Genomic DNA, 17903 nt, shown 5'->3' with positions numbered 1-17903 from the left:
TAGTTGATCTCGTTTCCTGATTGCATTCACAGCTCTATGATTATTTTAACTATGATTTTTATAATTTATTCAGTTTTGTTTGCTTGTTGCAGCAGTGGTGATGGCCTATGACTACCTACTACATCCTACCTGCAAGTGGAAGTCCTATTTAGATCACCTTTAATTTCTCTCTGTGATATATTAATAGTTTTCTACTTAGAGTTCTTACATCTTTTATTATACTTATTATTAGGTGTTTGATGTTTTTCATCATGTCATATATGGCATATTTTTTGGCTTTTAATTTTAAAACTTTTCTGATACTGAAAAATGTAGTGAACTTTAAAAAATTTGATTTCATGTCTAGCAACTTTTCTGAAAACTTATATTCTGATAAGTTATCTGTAGACTGTTTTAGATTTTCTGTGTACCTAATTGTATCAAATATGAAAAGTGACAATGTTCTTTCTTTCTTTCTTATCCTTATATCTGTTTCTTTTTCTTGCTTTTCTGCTAATACTATAAGACCTTTACTAAAATGTTGAATAGAAATGGTAAGGGTTAGCATCTCTGTTTTGTGCCTAATCTCACAGTGAACATTCTCCACATTTCACTATAAATAGGATGGTTGCTCTAAAGTTTTTTGTAGTTTCCCTTGCTACTAGTTCTTATCGTACATAATTACTGAATTTTATCAAATGCTTTATCCAACTATATTGATATGGTCATGTGCATTTTCTTCTTTATTTTATTGATGTGGGGAATCACACTGATTGATTTTTGAATGTTAACTCACTGTACATTCCTGGAGTAAGCCATCTTGGTGGGAATTCTCGCGCACACACACACACTACATTTGAGTTTCTAATGTTTTGTTTAGGATTTTTGCTTCTAGATTCATAAGGGAGATTTGCCTTTTATTTTCTTTTTTTCATAATCATTCTTTTCAATTAGTGAATAGTAGGCAGAGGGTAGAGACTCAAAAGTTCTTCTGTTTCTGTGATATAGTGTAGGTACCACTCCAATATAATACAATGTTACTTCATTTTTTAAAAATAAACTTTTTTATTTTCAAATAATTTTAGATTTACAGACAAGATACAAACATAATAAAGTTCCCTATACCCCTCTCCCAGTTTTTCTTATCATTAATATCTTACATTACCATAGTAATGTAAGTTAAGATTAAGAAGTCAACATTTGTACATTACTATTAACTAAACTCCAGACTTTATTTGGATTTCACCAGTTTTTCTATTAATGACCTCTTTTTGTTCCCAGACCCAGTCTAATATATCACCTTCCATTTGGTTAGTTGTCACGTTTTCTTAGCCTCCTCTGGTCTATGACAGCTGCTCTTTCCTTCCTTGATTTTCATGTTTTTGACAGTCTTGAGGAAAACTGGTCAGACATTTTGTAGAACGTCCCTCAATCTGGGTTTGGCTGATGTTTTTTTCATGATTAGACTAGAGTTAGGGGTTTTGGCAAAGAATACCACAGAAGCAAAGCACCCTTCTTATCACATCATAGCAGAGAGTATGTGACATCCACCTGACATCACTGGTGATGTGAATCTTCATCAGTTGGATAACATGCATTTGCTAGGTTTCTCCACTGTAAATTTACTGTTTCTCACTTTTTATATTCTATTCTTTGGAATCAAGTCACTAACACCAGCCCCTACTTAAGTGGAGAGGGAGAGAGTAAGCTTTATCTCCTTGGTTGGGGGTACGGTATGTACTTAGGTTATTTGGAATTCTTCTAGAAGCAAAATCCTCCCTCCTATTATTTATTTATGCAATTATTTATTTGCTCCATTCTGTTTTAATATGAATTCTCTATAATCTTGCTACATAATTACAACCTTGAAAACCTCTGGTTTTCCCATTGACATATAAACTCCCTGAGGGAAGGCTTTGTTTCTTGTTTACCTTTGTACACTCTATGCATTTAGCATAGTCTCCTAATTTATAGTGGACTTCCAGTAATTTTTGAAAAATTAATATATTTTCACTTCAACTGAAAAGTACCCTTACTTCAGCAAAATTATATAGTAGCATTCTAAGTGTAACTTAAAAATAGATTTTTAAATAAATAAAAGCAAATTCATATGTGATCGCATTGTATTAAGTATCTAAGAAAGCAAAGGGCACTGCAGAAATCCCGTAACCATTTGAGGTTGATGTGTCTCTATGAAATATTCCTTGAAGCAACTTTTGGAAAGAGATTATGGTATTTGATAAGCCAAGGGTTTGACCTGCTGGGTCTTTTCTCTTTTTTGTTCAGACCGTCAGAGGAGATTAAGACCCCATTTTCTGCCTTCTCTGGAAAATTTTCATCTGATGCAGTCACTCAGATAACAACAGAAAGTCCGGAAAAAGCCATATTTTCATCTGAGATTTTTATTAATCCTGAAGATTATGGACATGAAATTCCACACCCCAGTGCCCAGAAGCTGGGCAAAGTTCCTGTCAAGTTTGCTTCATCATCTTCAGTTCAGCAGATTACCGTTCCTCATGGCACAGATGGTAAGACAATGTGATTGGATTTTAGGTCATATTACCAACTTTTATGTGTAATTATCTCAGAAATTTGTGATTGTGTCTTTCTAATGAGAAAACATAATTTTAGTTTTAAGCATTAGGATCTATATGATTGTATCCATCTTTTATTTACATAGCTGTGAAGAGAATATGATTTATTATGTTTTTACCTTAATTTCTAGTGAGGTTAACAAAATATGTGAAACTCATGCTGCTCGTGGTTGACATTTTCATCTCATGATATTTGTAATTAGAATGCAAATAGTTCATAAAAACTTAAAAACTGTAGAGGTCCAATTTTAGGAAGGCAGGCGAATTATTGGCGTTTTGTATTATAGTAAATGTTACGTACTATAATAAATAGATGCAAAAATATGTAATAGTGCAACTACAATACCAGTCTGTTTCTCACTCATAAAAAAATGACCAGAGCCCCAGGTTGACTCTGGCCCTGCAGTGTTTAAAACGTGGAACCCATGATTACCTTGAATTCACCATCATAGTCAACTAGAAGGGACAAAAAGCATGGAGGAGCACATGTGGGAGGCTTTTATGGGCTAGGCCTGGAAGTGGCCCAAATCACTTTCCACTGGCTCGGAATTGTTTAGCTCTGTTTTCTAGGATGAAAAAGAAATGGATTTTGGGGAAAAGCTAGCAATCTTTGCCATAAGGTCTACGTTTAGTGTGTTCTTATGCTATTGTAGCAGTGATATTTTGATAGTGCTTATACTATATAAGATTCAAAATTAGAATAACTTGTTTTCTTTCTCAGACCAATAACAGGAAAATTAACAATTAAGTTCCCATTCTTCTCCCAAATCATGGTGGGAACTTTAAATTACTGATTTTAAAGTATTTAATAGTTTACATAGATCTATTCAAAATATATTTTAAGTTTTCCTACGTATGCAAAAAGCTTATCTATCTGTAGGTATAGATGGGATATGACTAAATATAAAGAAGATTGCTTGGTTTGGCATTTAAATTGCATTGAATTTAATTTAAATAAGTACATTTATATGTTAAGATGGCTATACTTCTTAAACATTTTTATTCTGAAATAAAAGTATACCCTGAAAAAGTACAATTTAATAAATATCACAAAGAACACCTTCATGTGTCAGTTACCTATTGCCACAGTGACACCATAGAACAAACAACCTTAAAAATCTCAGTGCGTTATAACAATAAGCATTTGCTTTTCTCACTCACGGGCTTGTGGGTCAATTGGAGTTTGGCCCCAGGCTGCAGAAATGGTTTGGGTCTGTTCCACGTGCCTTCTTCTGAAACCCTGGCTAATGGGATAGTAGGGTATGTTGTTCTCAGGGTGGTGGCAGAAGCACAAGAGGAGAAAGCCAACTGTGAAAGTGTATTTTAAACTCTACTTACATCAAATGAGTCAGTCTATATAGATGCCAGTATTATGGTTTTATCTTTACATACAGGTACCTGGGAGAAAGGACTCCTTTAAAAGATTAATGTTATTTGGTTTACTAATAAAGTATTATTTTTAATACTCTGGATTCAAAAGTAAAATTTTGTTTTTGGTATGAAAACATTTTAAAGTACAAAGAATAGTGTGTTAAACACATGACTGTGTGCCCACTACTCTGGATTAACAATTTCAGAGTAACGTGCTATATGTTTATGTTTGGTTCTATTTTCAAATTTTTTTTAAGAAATAAATTTTAAAGATTTTTATTCATTTATTTATTTATTTTTATTTTTCCTTTTTTTCCCTCAAGCCCCCCAGTACATAGTTGTGTATTTTTAGTTGTGGGTCCTTCTAGCTGTGGCATGTGGGACACCGCGTCAGCATGGCCTGATGAGTGGTGCCATGTCTGTGCCCAGGATCCAAACCCTGGAAACCCTGGACCGCCGTGGAGTGCCCAAACTTAACCACTCCGCCCTGGGGCCGGGCCCTGAAGAAATAAATTTTATAGTTGAGCTTTTCTTCTTTACCCCTTTCCGGACCTTTCTTTCCTTCTTTCCTTCCCAGAGGCAACCATTATTTGCTGTGTAGTCGCTTCTTCCCCCAAGGCAGGCAATCCAAAGTAACCTTAAGACTGTTGCATTCAAACATAAAGTTGTTGGAGAATTTCAAAAAGCCACTTTTCTGTGTCAGAATTCTTTATCTCCATATGATAGCCATTTTTCCTCTGGGACTGTTGTAATTCTGCCAAATCATTGTTACTCATTTTCAGCAACCTTTGAACTAAATGGTAAGTTTAACCATAACTATCAAGCTTTATATACACTGGTGGAGGAAGAAAATTAATAAATCAATATTCTAATAATAATGACTACATCAATGACGGAATAGAAGTATAGGTTACAGCCTATTTTTTCTGTTGTTTAAATTCTTCCCTCCTCTACACATTTGTTTGTTCCCCTTGACTTCAGCCAGATTGTTGTTGGCTGATTTTTTTTGGTTTTGTTGTTATTGTTCTTGTTTTGGGTTTTTTGCCTGATGGAGTGGTCCAAGTATTCCTAAGTAGTCTGAGACTTTACCAGCCCTGCACATATACGTTTAAGGTAATTTTTCATTAATTTCTATCACCAGGCATGGTAAAATTCTCCCCTAGGTATTAGCCATACTCCTATTGACTTTCCTTTTTTTAAGGCAACTTTATTTCTCCCCAGTAGTTAAGGTCAATCGCAGTTTTAGTCAACACTGTGGCATCCTGTTTCATATATTGTTTCAGTGACATAAAGAATGTAAAATTACAAGGTGGTTCCTGCCTCCTGGTAGTGAGTGTCCCTCTCCTAATTCTAAGACCTTCCTTCTAACAAAGCTCAGAATCACAGAGATGGAAAGCAAAAGTTTTTAAAAAAGGCTTCTACCTTTGTTCCTGGAGGCATGCATTCTATTCTGTCTTTGGGATAGGTAAGTACCATATATAGTTCTGAGCTAGCATATTGTGTAAGCTGGCATTCCAGTCTCAGAAAGTGATGCCCACCAGCATGTGCCATAACAGTTACCGGTAAATCGCTCACGCACTTTTTTTTTTTTAAGTTTAGCATAGTTGTGCCTGATAAAACTTATCATGAGAACAGTGAATCCCTTTAGGCATCAGCCTTTTGTCTTGTTTCCTTCACTGTGAAGTGAGTTCCTTGGTTGGAAGCAGGGTACTAATAATATGGAATTTAGTGCCAAAATAAGTCATCAGAATGAATGTGTGGTCAAGGATGATAAAACAATTCTAAGTAATAAATAGGTTGTTATTGTGTCCAGAATGAAGGAGACTTTGTTCTACTCTGGGACTATCAGACTCTGTGTAGAGTATTTTAATTTTTATAAACTAGACATGGGCAAGTGGGAGTTCATCTAGAGGTGGTGACAGGATGCGAGAGAAAACCATGGTCAGTGAGAATAAATGGAAGGAGCTGGAGGGGTTTACTCAGGAGGAATGATAGCTAGCTACAAAATGCCATTCCTATGAGTGATACAACCCCATAAAATACTCAGGAGTAACCTAAACAAGAATTCTATAGGACCTATGTGAAGGAAATAACTAATCCTTTGTATAGAGATAGAAAACAACAGTTGACTAAATTAAGAGAAAGGATGGAATGTTTCTAGATGGGAAGGCTGAATATTGTAAAGATGTCATTTTTTCCCAAATGAATTTATACTCTAACATAATTCTGCTCTCAAACTTCTAATAGAATTGTTCTTTTGAACTTGTTTAATTGATTTAAAGTTTATCAGGAAGGATAACAAAGAAAATTTGGAAAAAGAAGAGTAATGGGGAGGGTGAATTTTAGCAGCAGCCAAATTTAAAGTGTAGTAATAGCCTAAACATCTATAAATATATTGATGGAATAGAATAGGAAGCACAGATGTGAGTTCTGTTTCACTTGAGTTTAATGTGTGATAAAGGAGGTATCACAGTGGAAAAAAATAGGGATTATATAATAAGTGCTATTAGAATAAGTTGGTTACTTACTCAGAGAGAAGGAGATTGGAAGGACTCAACACTTCACCTCTAAACACGTGTAAAAACTACTGTTTGATGCACTTTAAATTTTTAATATTTGTTTAAATTCTCACAGTAACACTAAGATATGGGTATTATTATCATGCCTATTTTGTAGGAGAGGAAACTGAAGCAGAGTTATTTTTTCAAGGTCACAAGGGTAGTAAGTGGCAGCTCCAGTGGATTAAAAATTAATTGACTGATTACTTAGTGAGTTTGTTTTGGGTACAAGATAAGCTGTTGTATCACAGAAACTCAGAAATTACAGGTAAGCCATCTAGAGCAGGTAGCTCTATTCTGTGTCTGATGCTAAAGCATCCCGAAAGTGTTACTTCCATCTCTGGTTCCAGAGTGGCTGCTGTAGCTGTCATGGTCTCCAGTCCCTAAGAAGTGGAGTATTTTAATGGATGCCTGAAAATTGTACACATTATTCTCACGCTCATCCCATGGGCCAAAACTTAGTCATATGTTCATATGTGGCTGCAAAGGAGATTGGAAAATATAGTGTACAATGGGCAATATGTGCCCATCGAAATATTAGGAAGCCATTACTAATAGAGAGAAAGAGATTCTACCACATCATGAAAGAAAAACAAGTATATAGAAAAAGATTTCATCCTCTATAATAATCACATTAATTACATTGGCACAGATATTTTAGAAAGCATTTTAGCAGTTAGTATTAAAAAAAAAATACTTTATAAATGATGTAATTTTTCACTCTGTAAACAGAGAATTTACCTGAGATGGGGCAGCAAGGGAGAAAGGGTATGCCTTAAATAGGAAAATCTTTATTCATAGAATTCTTTATAATTGAAAATTTAACTCAGCCTAAATTTTCAGCATTAGGAGAAGGGTCAAATACATGCAATCTGTAGTATAGCCCCAAAAATTGTGTAGATGGGAAATAAAATGAATATTTTATTATAAATGTAAAGTAGAAAAGCTGAATTCCAAATTATACATACTATATGCAGACAACTATGTAAACAAATAAGAAACAGAAAAGACATGTAGGAAATATATTAAAATATTAATAATAGTTATCTTTGAGTGGTAGGACTTTGTCTTTTTTGCTTTTGTGTGTTTTTTTAATATTGAGAATTTGTACTTTTATAATGGAAACTTTATTTTGAAGATCTGTCACATAGAAGAGAATTAGACTTGTTTTCTATAACTCTGGGGGAAGAATAAGGCCATAAGACCAGTAGTAGGTATTAACAGTGACCAGGTTTGGGTTCAATATAAGATAAAGGATAAAGTGTTTTTTAATTAGAGCCATCTATATATGGAATAGACTGCTAAAAACTCATCTTGTCTATGAAACCTACCCCTACCACCCTATTTGAACTGCATCCTGCCCCAGTTTGCCCAGTATTCCTCATCTCCCTCAGCATTTTCCAATTGTTTTTTCATATCACTTATAATTTATTAAAACCGTAGATAATTTACTTATTTAGTATGTTGTTTCCTGTATATCTCCCTCCTCTGGAATGCCTGTTCCTCTTGAAGGCAGAGATACTTTTCTGTTTAGTTCATTGATATATCCCAAGAATCTTGAGCACTGCTTGGCACAATAAAAGCACTCAGTATTGTTCAATGAATTAATAAATGTTTTCTTATTAACTGTTCTGGTCTTTATCTCCTTAGCCCAGCCTTCACTGTTGCCATATAAACCCTCTGGTAGTCCGAAGATGTACTATGTTCCACAATTAAGACAAATTCCTCCATTTCTGGATTCCACATCAGACACCACCGTTGAGAGCTCACACTCAGGTATAATGCAGAAATTATTCAAAATTTTATTTTTTGTAAATTTTTTTGCGGATTGACTGGTTAATTCTGAAATGACATATGAAAGCTCAGTGCTATTTAATCTTTCAGGGAAATGTGGAGCTTTTCATGCCTCAAGCTCTGGTTTGGGTACATGAGTTATTCCATCATATGTGTTATATACATTTGAGCATTTAATAAATATTTGATGGGTTGTTTGTTTGGGTTAGTGGACTCCATTTAGGACAAAGATTTCCAAGTTTTCTCTATTCACAGTGCCCTTAATGTTTCAGTGATTTTTTTTTTTCTCATCTGTGAAACACATAGAAATACAAGAAGTATTTTTTCAAACAGCTACTAAGTTATTAGGACATAAATACTTACTGTTTTGATCTAACAACTTTACAAAAATATTTGGTATTTCTTTTTGGTTTTGGTTTGTGAAAGAAAATATTTTATTTCGTTCATAAATAACCACAGTTATTTCCCAGTATGATGCCACTCCTAATTTCCCAGTCTGATGCCACTGAAAAAAAGAACCACAAAAATGCTTATATTGCCAAATATTAGAATTGATTATTAAGCCCATCACCAGAAACTGGAAGAAATTTCCACTACCTACAAGGCTATGATTCTAAAAACATACTTAATGGCTAGCCCAGAAATAAAACAAGCTTGCTTAATTAATTATATGTGGGAAAATCTTTGGTCCCTTTCTTACTTTCAGTCCCCTAGTTCAGAAGACAGAATGTCTGTACCAATAGAAATCTGATCTGGTGTCCCACTATTTTTTGAGGCCTCCAGTGTCCTGCTGTCCATTCACATCCCTAACTCTTCCATCTAGTTGGAGACATTAATGTTTAGAAAATGGGACAGTTGTGGGAGGGAAAAATGACTCACTGATGGTGCATTGTATGCTGAGAAATATTGTGCCTGTAAATAAAGTACTGAATGCATCAATAAGACAGATCTAATAGCTATATATACTTGAGATTGTAGTTTCTCATGTTCTCTATGTATTCTGAGAATGAAGGAGTTGAGAATAGAAAACAATCCTTTCTTAGGCCTCTAGAGCTACTCTAGATGAAAGCCCAGGAATTGTTCTAATAGCTATTGTCTATTAATATGTGCATCTATAGATATGAGAAAGATACAATTAGAGTTTGGGGCCAAGAGCAAGTCATATACCATTATTAGCAAATATTTGGGCCAAATAGATTTCTCCTCAATTGAGAATAAGTAAACAATTGAGCTCATAAAATCCTTAAAAAGAAAATACAAACAAGGCAAAGGTAACAATCTCTCAAAGAAAAAGATAGATCTTAGAAATTTACTTATTAGGTCCAGTAACACTTTTAAGTAGTAACAAGACTCTGTTTATACTGGATGATAAGCTCTGTGAAGATAGTTACCATGTCTGTTTTTTCTGTAAGCCATTTTATACCTCATACCAATGCTCATTATAGACTTCAAATTTTATATATTAATAATCACTGTCAATAAGAGTAAAAACCATGAGGAGAGAACTGACTAGGATTTTTTTAAAGGGGGTAGAGAGTTATAGTAGAAAAAATGGTCAGTAAAGACCTCCAAGAATTTGCCCCTTAATAAAAGCAACAAAAAAATAGGCAAAACTTTTCAGAAAATGTTTCCAAAACTCTAGAAATTAACCAAAGAAGTGTAGCAGCCCAATGAGCATTTATTTATTCAAGAAAAATGGCTGAATCCTGGTACAAACAGTAAGCTTTGTGGCACTTTAACTTGCCTTAGTCCTATCCCCACACTCAGCTCAGTGATAACCTTTAAATATATCAGCCTGCATTCCCAGGACTGGAGGGAGCAGAACAGAGCTAGGCTTCTTTCAAAACTTTATTCCCAAAGAACTGTCAGTATTCGACCTGTCTGGTGGTTCCCTGGAAGACTCCACTCAAAAGGATTGTCTTATTTGACCTCACTCAGAGCTGTCCAGTGTTAAAAGCCTTTGTGTGTGTGTGTGTGTGGAGGAGGTAGGGGGGTGTTTGTCAAAAACATTTTCACACAAGTGTTTTGATGTCACACTGCCTAAGGCAATGAATAGCATTTGGGGTAAACAAGAGACTAACCAAAAGCTTAAGAGGAAAAACTGAGGATGAGATGTCCACAGATGCTTTAAAAAGCTTTGATATATTCCTAGGACTCTAAAAGACCACACATATGCATAGGCCTGTGTGTGTGCTCAAGAAAGACCTGAGAAGGCCCTGCTCTTTACCTCTGGCTGCCCTTGAGGCTCTTTGCAAGAAGAAAGGGAAGGCTAAGGCAGAGTTGACAACTGCCTGGCTCAGTGTTGAAGGCATGCCTCATCATGCACACATAGCCCCTTGGCAAACACTGAGAGATTTATTGGTTCTAGGTATTTAAGTATATCTCTGTCTAGGCATTAGCTGACCACTAAGCTAGTTGAGTAGAAATTTTAATAGACTTTACAAAATTAATTCAGAAAAGTCACTTAAAAAAACAACATAAAGCAATAGCATCAAACCCTGGGAAGGGGCTATAATCTGATTTCCAGATTTGACACATTATATTATTTAAGATATCTTGTTTTCAACAAAAAATGACAAGATATGAAAATTAAAAACAAAAAAAATATGGTCCATACAGAAACAAAATAGCAGTTTAGAAACTGTTCCTGAGGAATCTCAGACGTTAGACTTACTAAACAAAGACTTTAAATTAGCTATTTAAACTGTGTTCAAAAACTGAATGAAACTCTGTCCAAAGAACTAAAGGAAAGTATGAGAACAGTGTCTTACAAAATAGAGTATCAATAAAGAGATAGAAATTATAAAAAGGAACCAAATAGAAATTCTAGAGTTGAAAAGTACAGTAACTAAAATTAAAAATTCACCAGAGTAGCTCAATATTAGATTTTAGCAGGCAGAAGAAAGAATCATTAAACTTGTAGTTAGGTCACTTGAGGTTATCCAGTGTGAGAAACAGTAAGAAAAAAGAATGAAGAAAAATAAACAGAATCTCAGAGTTGTATGGGACTTTGTAAAGCATACTGTTATACACATCATGGGAGTTCCAGAAGAAGAGACATAAAGGGACTGAAAGAATATTTGGAGGAATAATGGCCAAAAACTTCCAAAATGTGGTGAGTGTTAATCTGCACATCGAGAAGCTCAAGGAAGTCCAAGCAGGATAAACTGAAAGAGATCTGCGTCCAAATACATCATAATCAAACTGTCAAAAGCCAAAAACAAAGAGAATATTGAAAGCAGCAAGAGAGCAGCTACTCATCATGTACAAGGGACCCTCAATAAGATTAATAGATGATTTTGCATTAGAAAACCATGGTGGCCAGAAGGCTTTGGAATGACATGTTCACAGAGCTGGAAGAAAAACACTGTCAGCCAAGAAATTAAGACATTCTCAGGTAGACAAAAACAGAGTTCATTGCTAGCGAAATGATCTACAGGAAATACTAAAAGGATTCTTCAAGATGAAATGAATGGACACTGGACAGTAACTCGAATCTACATGAAAAAATAAAGAGCTCTGGTAAAGGTAGCTACATAGGTAAATACAAACGACAGTTTAAATGTAGTCTGTTTGTAATTCCATTTTCTCTCCTATATGACTTAAAAGATAAATGCATGAAGCAATAATTATAAATCTGTCTTATTGGACAGAAAATGTATAGAGATGTAACTTATGAAAATAACAGCATAAAGAAGGGAGGAGACAGAGCTATACAGGAGAAAAGTTTTTGTTTTCTGTTGGAATAGGTATTAGTCCAGATAGACTGTTAATTTATGTTAAGATGTGAGTAATGATTCCAGGGCTACCACTAAGAAAATAAGTAAAAAATATATAGTAAAAGAGTTACCATAGGAATTAAAATGCTACACTAGTAGATATCTATTTAACACAAAAGAGGTACTAGTATAGAAACTGAGGAACAAAAAAGACATATAGAAAACAGCAGAAAAATAGCAGACCTAAATGCTACATTATTGGTAACTACATTATATGTAAATGGATTATGTGGCAATAAAGAGGCAGAGATTGGCAGAGCAGATAAAAAGACATGATCCAACTATATGCTGTCTACAGAAGACTTGCTTTAGAGTCAAAGAAAAATTGGTTGAAAGTAAAAGGATAGAAAAGGATATGCCATGTAAACAGGAACCAGAGGGCTAGAGTGTCTACTGTTAGATAAAATCGACTTTAAAACAAAAATTATTACTAAAGACAAAGAAGGTCATTTTATAATGATAAAAGGGTTAATCCATTAAGAAGATACAACAATTATAAATGTATATGTACCTTACAGCAGAGTCCCAAAAACATTAAGAAAAACAGAATTAAAAAGAAAAAAAACTGTATCAAAGGGAGAAATAAACAATTCAAGCCAGTAGCAAAAGGTCGTGTACTCTCTCTGTATACATGAAATGTTCAGAATAAGTAAATCCATATAGACAGAAAGTAGATTAGTGGTTGCTAGGGGCTGTGGGTGAGGGGGAAAAAGGGAGTAATTGCTAACATGTACAGGGTTTCTTTTCAGGGTGACAAAAATGTTCTGGAATTAGCAGTGTTGATTATGAATATGCTAAAAACTACTGAATTATACACTTATTTAAATTGGTGAGTTTTATGTTATGTGAACTATATCTCAATAAAAAGAAAAAGGAGGCAGGAATGAACAAATGAAGGAAAGACTGCCTGAAAATGTAAAGATTTGGTAGCAAGTTTAAAATATATTTTGTAGGCAAGAAAGGGTAAAATTAACATGACGGAAATTGAATTGGTGATGAGAACAAGCTTGAGAAAGTCTCCAAAAATACAGAGGAAAAAGGAAAATGATGAGAAAAAAGATGAGAGACATAAGAAACAGCTAAGTAAACCAAACCAAGAAGTATATCTGTAGCTCAGGAATAAAGCAGAACAGGGTGAACAAAAGTAATATTCAGAGACTTAAGTGAGGAGATCTTGCCTCTCCTGAAATAGGGAACATAGCATGCAGATTGAAAATTATCATATGATCCAGGCAAAAATCAGTAGAAAGAGACTGAGAGAGATATAGAAAAAGATTTTGAGTTAAAATGAAAAAACTCTATATAAATGTGCAGCTTTAAAAAAAACCTGGTGAGAATGTAAACTGGTGCAGCCACAATGGAAAACAGTATGGAGATTCCTCAAAAAATTAAAAACAGAGCTACCATATGATCCAGCTATTTCACTTTTGACTGTTTATCCAAAGAACATGACAGCACTAATTTGAAAAGGTATATGCACTCCTATGTTCAGCGTTGAATATAGAGGTGCATATATCAGATATATTCACCCCTATTGCAGCCTTATTTACAATAGCCAAGACTTAGAAATAACTGAAGTGCCCATTGATGGATGAATGGGTAAAGAAAATGTGACGTGTGTATATACAGTGGAGTACTAGTCAGCCATAAAGAAGGAGGAAATTTTGCCATTTGCAACAACATGGATGGACCTTGAGGATATTAGGCTAGGCGAAATAAGTCAGATGGAGAAAGTAAAATATCAAGTGATTTTACTTATATCTGGAAGATAAAACTACAAACACACACACAAATACAGAGAATAGATTGGTGGTTACCAGAGGAGAAAGGAGGTGAGGAGAGGGCAAAAGGGGTAAAGAGGCACATTGTATGATGATGGATGGTAACTAGACTTTTGGTGGTGAACACAATGTAGTCTGTACAAAAGTTGATACATAGTGATGTACACCTGAAATTTTTATAGTGTTGTAAACCAATGTTACCTCAATTAAAAGTTCAGACAAAATTTGCATTCTACTCCCCAAAAAAAGAGTCGTGTTGAGATTTTTAATTTATTATTCACTTATCAAGTTTAAAAAAAATAGTTTTTTTTAAAAGTTTATGTAGTTAAGGGTACAAAATTTAGTATGGTACCAGACTTACATAAAATACTAAATGTAAGAAGTAAATGGGAAAAAAATCTATATTTTTTGGGAAAATTATATAATTCAAGGATTTATATAGATCCAAGTGTGTATTCATTAAGCAATATTGTAGTAAAAAGACATTTTCACAAATATACAGGAGTTAGAAAATATATTCTACCTCTGTACCTTCTGGAAAAATTCACTTGAAGACTCACCCAGCTAAAGAAATGGGTCAAAATGAAGAGTTCAAGAAAGAGAAATGAAGCAGTGCTGTAAGTGACCAGTGGTAAACTTTGAAGCCAGTTTCACATAATAGTCATCTATATAGAAAATTTAGTTAAAAGGTGAAAAAAAATGCCAGAAGTTAATTTTGGAATGAAAAACATGAAAAATCAATTTAATGTATTTTTGTCTTTCATAGAAGAGACTAAGGGGTTTCATTTTATTCCTGGCTTGGTGATCAGATAGGTTAAAGAAGTTTTTGTAAAACTCTAATATGATACCAAAAGCACAGACAACAAAAGAAAAAATAAATTGAACTTCATCAAAATTGAAAACTTTTTTAAAATTAAAGATTGGCCCTGAGCTAACATCTGTTGCCAGTCTTTTTTTTCTTTTCTTCATCTCTCCAAAGCCCCCAGTACATAGTTGTATCTTCTAGTTGTATGTCTTTCTAGTTCTGCTTATGTGGGACACCACCTCAGCATGGCTTGATGAGCAGTGCTAGGTCCGTGCCCAGGATCTGAACTGACGAAACCCTGGGCTCCCGATGTGACGCACGAACTTAACCACTGTGCCACGGGGCTGGCCCCGCAAAATTCAAAACTTTTGTGCATCAGAAACACTATCAACAGAGTAAAACTGTGTGTGGTCACACGCCCAGTTGCGCAAGCAGTATGGGATAGGTTGTGGAGAAACCGAAGAAAAGACCTGGGGGCAGTGTATGAGACATATGGGTTTATTGGGACTTACGTACACGGAGTGTCCAGGAGCAGCTGGCTGGATGCCGTTGTGTACCTGCTACCGCTGGCAGAAAGGAGGTTGTTCATATAGGTGGGGAATAAAGACCACATGCTTGCCAAAAGGGACTGTCCTTGGTACGACCAGTGTTCCCAGGAACAGTAGCTCATGTGGAAGCACTCTATGTTCTTTCAAGACGTGATGTTCTTTCAGTGAGATAAGTTAAGATTGGGTTGTCCAGGTCCTGGATTGTTGCAAATCACAGATGGTTGGCATCCTGCCCAGAAGGGGGCCAGAAGGGCATGTGGTTGCTATAGGGCACGTAGGCTACGGCCCTACAAAACCTAAATCACAGAATTGGAGAAAACACTTGCAAACCATGTATCTGATAAGGGATTAATATCCAGAATATATGAAGAACTCTTATAACTCAACAACGACAACAAAGCAATCTAATTTTTAAAAGGACACAAGATCTGAATCGACATTTCTCCAAGAAAGATATACAGAACATGAAAAAATCTTCTACGTCATTAGTTATGAAGGAAATGCAATTCAAAACCACCAGGAGTACCACCTCATACCCATTAGGATGGCTCTTATCAAACAGAAAATAACAAGGGTTGGCAGGGATATGGAGAAATTGGAACCTTTGTGTATTGCTGGTGGGAACGTAAAATGGTGCAGTCACTATGGAAAACAATATAGAGATTCCTCAAAAAATTAAATATAGAATTATTGTATGATCCAGCAATTCCACTTCTGAGTAATATGTTCAAAAGAATTGAAAGCAGTGATTGGAACAGATGTTTGTGCACCCATGTTTATAAAAGCAACATTCTTTACAATAGCCAATAGGGGAAAACAACCCAAATGTCTGTCAGCTGATGAATAGATAAATAAAATGTGATATATACTTACAATGGAATATTATTCAGCCTTAAAAAGGAGTGAAATTCTGACACGTTCTACACTGTGGATGAACTCTGAATACATTATGCTAAGTGAAATAAGGCAGTTATAAAAGGACAAATGTTGTAAGAGTCCACTTATCTGAGGTACTTAGATAAGTCATCTCCACAGACGAAGTAGAATGGTGGTTACCAAGAGTTGGGGGTAGGAGGAAAAGGCACTTATTGTTTAATAGGTACAGAATTTCACTTTGAGAAAATGAATAAATTCTGGAGATGGATGGTGTGATGGTTGCACAACAATGCGAATATACATAATGTTACTAAACTACATTTAAAAATGGTTAAAATGGTAAATTTTATTTATATTTTACCATAATGAAAAATACTAAAAAAAAAGTTACCAAAAGAACTGTAATAGAATTTTAAAACTAAGATATCTATTTTCCAAATTACTGTTGAGTATACAAAATTAGCAAAATAATATAGAACAAGAACTGGAAACAAGAAACTTTGATAGCATAAACAATTCAGATGAATGAGTTACAGTGAAATGTCTTTAGCTGTGATACATAATTTTAGCATACGTTGGCATGGTCTCATACATGCATTTAACTTAAGCAAGTTCAATTACGTATATTTGACAAAAGAGGAGGAGAGAAACAGTTTTAAAAATGCACATGTTTTTGTGCACTCTACACTCTATCAGCATATTACCATGAGGGAATTTGAAACAGGAAGTGGAAAATCTCCATTCTCAAAGTTCATTGTCCTTGTTTGCCTTTTGTAGTTTAAGTATCTTATTTCGCTTCCCTGAGTGTGATTCTAGAGTTTAAAGTGTCTTTTTGGTTCAACATGGCTTCTAAACACAAGCCAGATACTTCTTCAGGTGCTCAGATGCTGGCATGGTGATTTGTTGCAAGCCAGGAGGAAAAAGTGAACTCTGGTGGATTTGTTGAGCAGACAGGATGTCAGTTTCAACATGGTGCCTTCCTAAGAAGAACCTTCAAGGGTGATTTTGACCCTGCACGATTTCTCACCTTATATGCTGATTTTGAAGTCTCTATTACATTTAAAATATGTCTCTACTTTTGTTTCTTCGACCAAAAAGTATTAAAGCTCTTACTGTGTTCCTGGAAGATACTTTGCTAAGTGCTACATTTGCGGGGTATGCACAATAAACATGGCCCCTACAATCATGAAGTGTCTGTTCAAGTGGGGAGACAGATATTAAACAAATAGACCACAAATAAGTACATAATTCCAAATGGTTTGCCAAGAAAATAAAGAAAAATTTTAAGAGAATAGTAAGAGGAACCTATTTAGTTTTAGGAGCTCTTGAAGGCCTTTCCAAGGAAGAAACTTTTGAGGTGAGATCTAGAGGATAGGCAGGCAAACAGTGGAGAATGAAAGTGTTCTGGCCAGAGGGAGCAGTATGAGCAAAGCTCCTGAAGCAAGAAAGAGTTTGATGCATTTGACAAATGAGAAGAAGGCAATGTGGGTAGAGCAGAGTGGTGGCTAGATATGGTCAAAGATAGGTAAGTCCAAGATCATGCACGGTCTTGTAAACCATATTAAAGCATTTAAGTTTTATTCTAGAAGACAACTGGTTTGATTTACATTTGTAAATTTATTCTGGCTGCTATATCAAGAATGTCTTGTAGATGGGAAGATAGGGAGCCAAGATGGAGAGGGTCAAGAAGTAGATGGGGGCACACCAGTTAGTTAGAAGGCTATTGACAGTAGTCGGTACCAGAGATGACAGCACCTAGGATTAGAGTGATGGTAATAGAGATGGAGAGAAATGGACACAGTCAACTTATTTTTAAGA

General features: G+C 35.0%; 1 protein-coding gene across 8 annotated transcripts in view; it reads left to right on the top strand.

Annotated features, from left to right (window-relative positions):
* Positions 1-17903, top strand: part of ALMS1 (ALMS1 centrosome and basal body associated protein) — a 249363-nt gene that overhangs the window by 160093 nt on the left and 71367 nt on the right. For all 8 annotated transcript variants that reach the window (XR_011525970.1, XR_011525969.1, XM_070572391.1 and 5 more), the window contains 2 exons: positions 2266-2507; positions 8153-8278. Coding sequence is in view for 6 of the 8 variants with exons in the window: in XM_070572391.1 (XP_070428492.1) it covers positions 2266-2507; positions 8153-8278 (368 nt within the window). In the remaining 2 variants the exon portion in view is untranslated. The remainder of the gene's footprint in view (positions 1-2265; positions 2508-8152; positions 8279-17903) is intronic.

This window comes from Equus przewalskii, chromosome 14 (assembly GCF_037783145.1).
Source record: "Equus przewalskii isolate Varuska chromosome 14, EquPr2, whole genome shotgun sequence".
NCBI lineage: Eukaryota > Metazoa > Chordata > Mammalia > Perissodactyla > Equidae > Equus > Equus przewalskii.
This window is presented reverse-complemented; position numbering and strand designations above follow the sequence as displayed.